Here is a 3,318-nt window from a genome sequence, read left to right on the forward strand (position 1 = left end):
AGGGACAGGAACAGGCCGGACCGTACTGGGAACACACACCACAGGCCTTGTGCGGGGTTCAGGAACGGGCCGGACCGGACTGGTAACACACCCCAGTACCTCTCGCCGTGCCTCTACACTCTCCTACCCCCTCATGACCAATGGCCCCCGTAACCTGGTGGCCTCCTCTCCTAGTCCGCAAACTCGCCCTGTAGCTGCCTCCAGCAGCCCCGTCGTCCATGCCGTGTGCCCCCCCAACATTTTTTATTGAGGTTGCCTCTCGCCTGTCCGACGACGGCCCGGTTGGTGCCGCTTCTCCTCTCCTGCCTGGGCATCCTCCCTCATCGCCCTCCGGTAGCGGACGGCCTCCTCCTCCGTGATTCTCCCCCAACCGAGGAGGACATCTACCAGAGTAACCTCCTGTTCCATACCCGGCGTTTGCTCCTGCACACGCTGCTTGGTCCTATTTTGGTGGGATCTTCTGTCATGAACGTTATTAGAGGCAGACCAAGGCGCAGCGTGATAGGCGTACATCTTTTAATGAGTACTTTACACCAACAACAAAACCACAAAACGATACGTGAAGTCTAAAGGTTCACCAACACAAACCTATACAGAACAAGATCCCACAATCAACTGTGCAAAACAGGCTGCCTAAGTATGGTTCCCAATCAGAGACAACGAGCTACAGCTGCCTCTGATTGGGAACCACCCTGGCCAACATAGATCTAAACGATCTTGAAAGAAAACATAGAACAACTAAACATAGGAACTAACACCCTGGCTCAACATTAAAGAGTCCCCAGAGCCAGGGCGTGACAATAACATCATCTTAATAACATCATCTTAATAACATCATCTTAACAACATCATCTTAAAAAACATAATCTTAATAACACACACATGGGATCCTTCGAGGAGTTGTGCATCAAAGCAGCAGATATCTATTGTAAAGAAACGCAGACACATTTCTCTTACAGTATACTCACACGCACACGCATGCGCACAAGCACACACACACACGCACACGCACAAGCACACACACACAAACACACACTTGTGGGTACACACACTAATGCTAACAAATATAAATAGCAGTGATGTAGCTACAGTTTGTAGATTGATTCTGTATGTTCCTGTGCTAGTCCATCAAAACACTCACTAGAGTCTCTGGATGGGGGGAGAAAATAAAGTGCAAAAACACCACATTAGGAAAGAGGCAAACTAGTGAAAGAACATCTTCATTTGGTCATTTCGAGAATTTTTATCCCCAATATATTTTATATCCACTATAGTTTAGTCTACTTCTCCCTCCTGGCCTATTCTTCTGTGTAGTTTTCATTTAGACATTGGTCTGTGCTAAAACCCTAGCTACATCAGGAAAGAGGCAAACAAGTGGCATATATATACTGGCATATATACACATTGAGTGCAATTCATTTACACTAGTTTCCTCTTTGTCTTTAAAGTTGTAATTCTTTGTGGTTGTAATTCTTTTTTGTTTTAATTCTTTGTAGTTCTAATTCTTTGTCGTTTTAATTTAGGCACTGGTATGCTTAACTCAGAAGTCTCTTGCTGCAGTAGTCCAGCAGCTCCCAGGCTCACACCACCTCCTCAAACATATTCTGCAGGCTGCTCTTGCCGTGGATGTCCTTGAGGTGGCGCCGGAGGCCTGGTTTGTGTGCGAAGTGGATGGCGCAGTAGTTGCACTTGTGTGGCTTGTCCCCTGTGTGGAGGTTAAGGTGGTCTTGCAGCGTGGCCTTCTGGGAAAAGGTCTTGTGGCAAAGCGGGCACTGGAATAATAATACAGTAATAAAATAATAATATATACAATTTAGCAGACAGTGACATCCAAAGCAGATTGCAATACATTACATACAAACAATACTAAAATACAAACATTTTAGTATATGTGGCCGCAGGAGCTTGTCAAGATGCTCAAAGTGCTTTAAACACTGTAAGGGTGGAGGGGTGTGTTCCACTCACCTGGAAGGGCTTGACCCCTGTGTGAACCCTGATGTGTCGGGTCAGGTTGCTCTTCTGGCTGAAGCTCTTCCCACAGAGAAGACACGGGTAGAGCTTGTGTTCCTTTATGTGTCCCACATAGCTGTCCAGGTGGTGGAACACTCGGTCACACTTCCTGCACAGGTAGGGTCTCTGTAGGAGGATCTCCGATCCCAGTCCCGAAAACTCTGCCCCCGTCAGAACCCCGAAGGAGGACTCGGGAGACCCGCCCCCAACCCCCTGCATGTGACGAGCAGCAAGCATGTATATGTCTTCTCCAGAGTCCCCGCCCACTTCCTGATCCTGGGAGCTGTCAGCCAGTCCTGACCTGCTGTGGGCAGGACTTCCTGCTGGAGAGAAGGTCCTCTTCCTGTACTCTCTGCATGGCGTGGGCGGGCGCAGCTTGCGTCTGTGGGCGCCCGTCGGGTAAGGGTACGGGCTGTAAGGGTACGGGCTGTTAGTGTGTACCATGTGGACACTGTCCAGAGTGTCTTCTGAGTCCAGGCTGTGGTCCCTGTCCTCTGGGTCCTCTTGGGTCTCCCCCTCCATCTCCCCCTCGTCCAGACATGCTGAGCTGGGTTGGCGTTTAACGCTGTCTGGTGGTGGTGGAGGGGTCCCCTCAGTCTCTGGGCTCCTCTCCCGCTTCAGGTGGGCCAGGGTGGGGTCCAGGTACTGAGAGATGGCCTGGGCACACCTCTCCACCACGTGGCTCATCTGCAGTGCGCTCGCTGCCGTCAGGTAGCTGACCAGTTCCCTCAGAGGGACCTCCAGGTGGCCTGTGTAGCAGGACAGGAGCAGCCGACGGCCCACCTCCGCACTGGGCACCACGGTCACCAGCAGCTCCCGGCTCCCCTCGTGCAGCAGGAACTGGTCCCGGAGGAAGGCAGAGGAGGCCGCCAGGACCACCCGGTGACCCGGGAAGCGGAACGACCCCGATCCGAGGACGAGGGTGACGTCACAGAAGCGTCGATCCTCTCTCAGCTGGCTCATCTTCTGCAGGATGGAGTCATCGTGGGCGGGGCTGGAGAAACGGAACTGGAGTGTGTCTGAGAAGGAAGATGACATGGTGGTGGTGCTCTTCTCTTTCTGTAATTACAATGTTATAACATCAACATTACATAGTTATTACTGTTTATGAGGTACCTTCCAAGCCTACTCTATATGACAAAAAACGTATTTTTCTTGTAAATATATATATATTTTATTGATTGATTGAAGAGCTATTTTATTTATCTATACGGTTATAGGCCAGTCAATGACTGAAAATGTGCTTTTCTCAAGTGGGGATCTTGTATCTTCATGACGAGTGCTACTGTATGTCCGAAAATTAAAAAC

General features: G+C 50.1%; 1 protein-coding gene across 1 annotated transcript; it reads right to left on the reverse strand.

The window, feature by feature from the left end:
* Positions 1-504: 504 nt before the first annotated feature.
* LOC311136028 (zinc finger and BTB domain-containing protein 26-like) lies at positions 505-3,063 on the reverse strand. Its single transcript, XM_084170091.1, has 2 exons — positions 1,966-3,063; positions 505-1,772 (listed from the first exon to the last, which is right to left on the reverse strand). Exons 1-2 carry the CDS (start codon positions 3,046-3,048, stop codon positions 1,581-1,583), a joined length of 1,275 nt encoding a protein of 424 aa, XP_084026217.1. The 5' UTR covers positions 3,049-3,063; the 3' UTR covers positions 505-1,580.
* Positions 3,064-3,318: the final 255 nt, after the last annotated feature.

This window comes from Coregonus lavaretus (assembly GCF_964263955.1).
Source record: "Coregonus lavaretus genome assembly, chromosome: 10".
Classification (NCBI taxonomy): Eukaryota; Metazoa; Chordata; class Actinopteri; order Salmoniformes; family Salmonidae; genus Coregonus; species Coregonus lavaretus.

Coding starts and splice junctions, on each gene's coding strand:
- LOC311136028 (XM_084170091.1), bottom strand. CDS start 3,048: ATGTCATCTTCCTTCTCAGACACACTCCAGTTCCGTTTCTCCAGCCCC. Junction 1,773..1,965: donor CAGGGGTCAAGCCCTTCCAG/GTGAGTGGAACA, acceptor TTATTATTCCAG/TGCCCGCTTTGCCACAAGAC.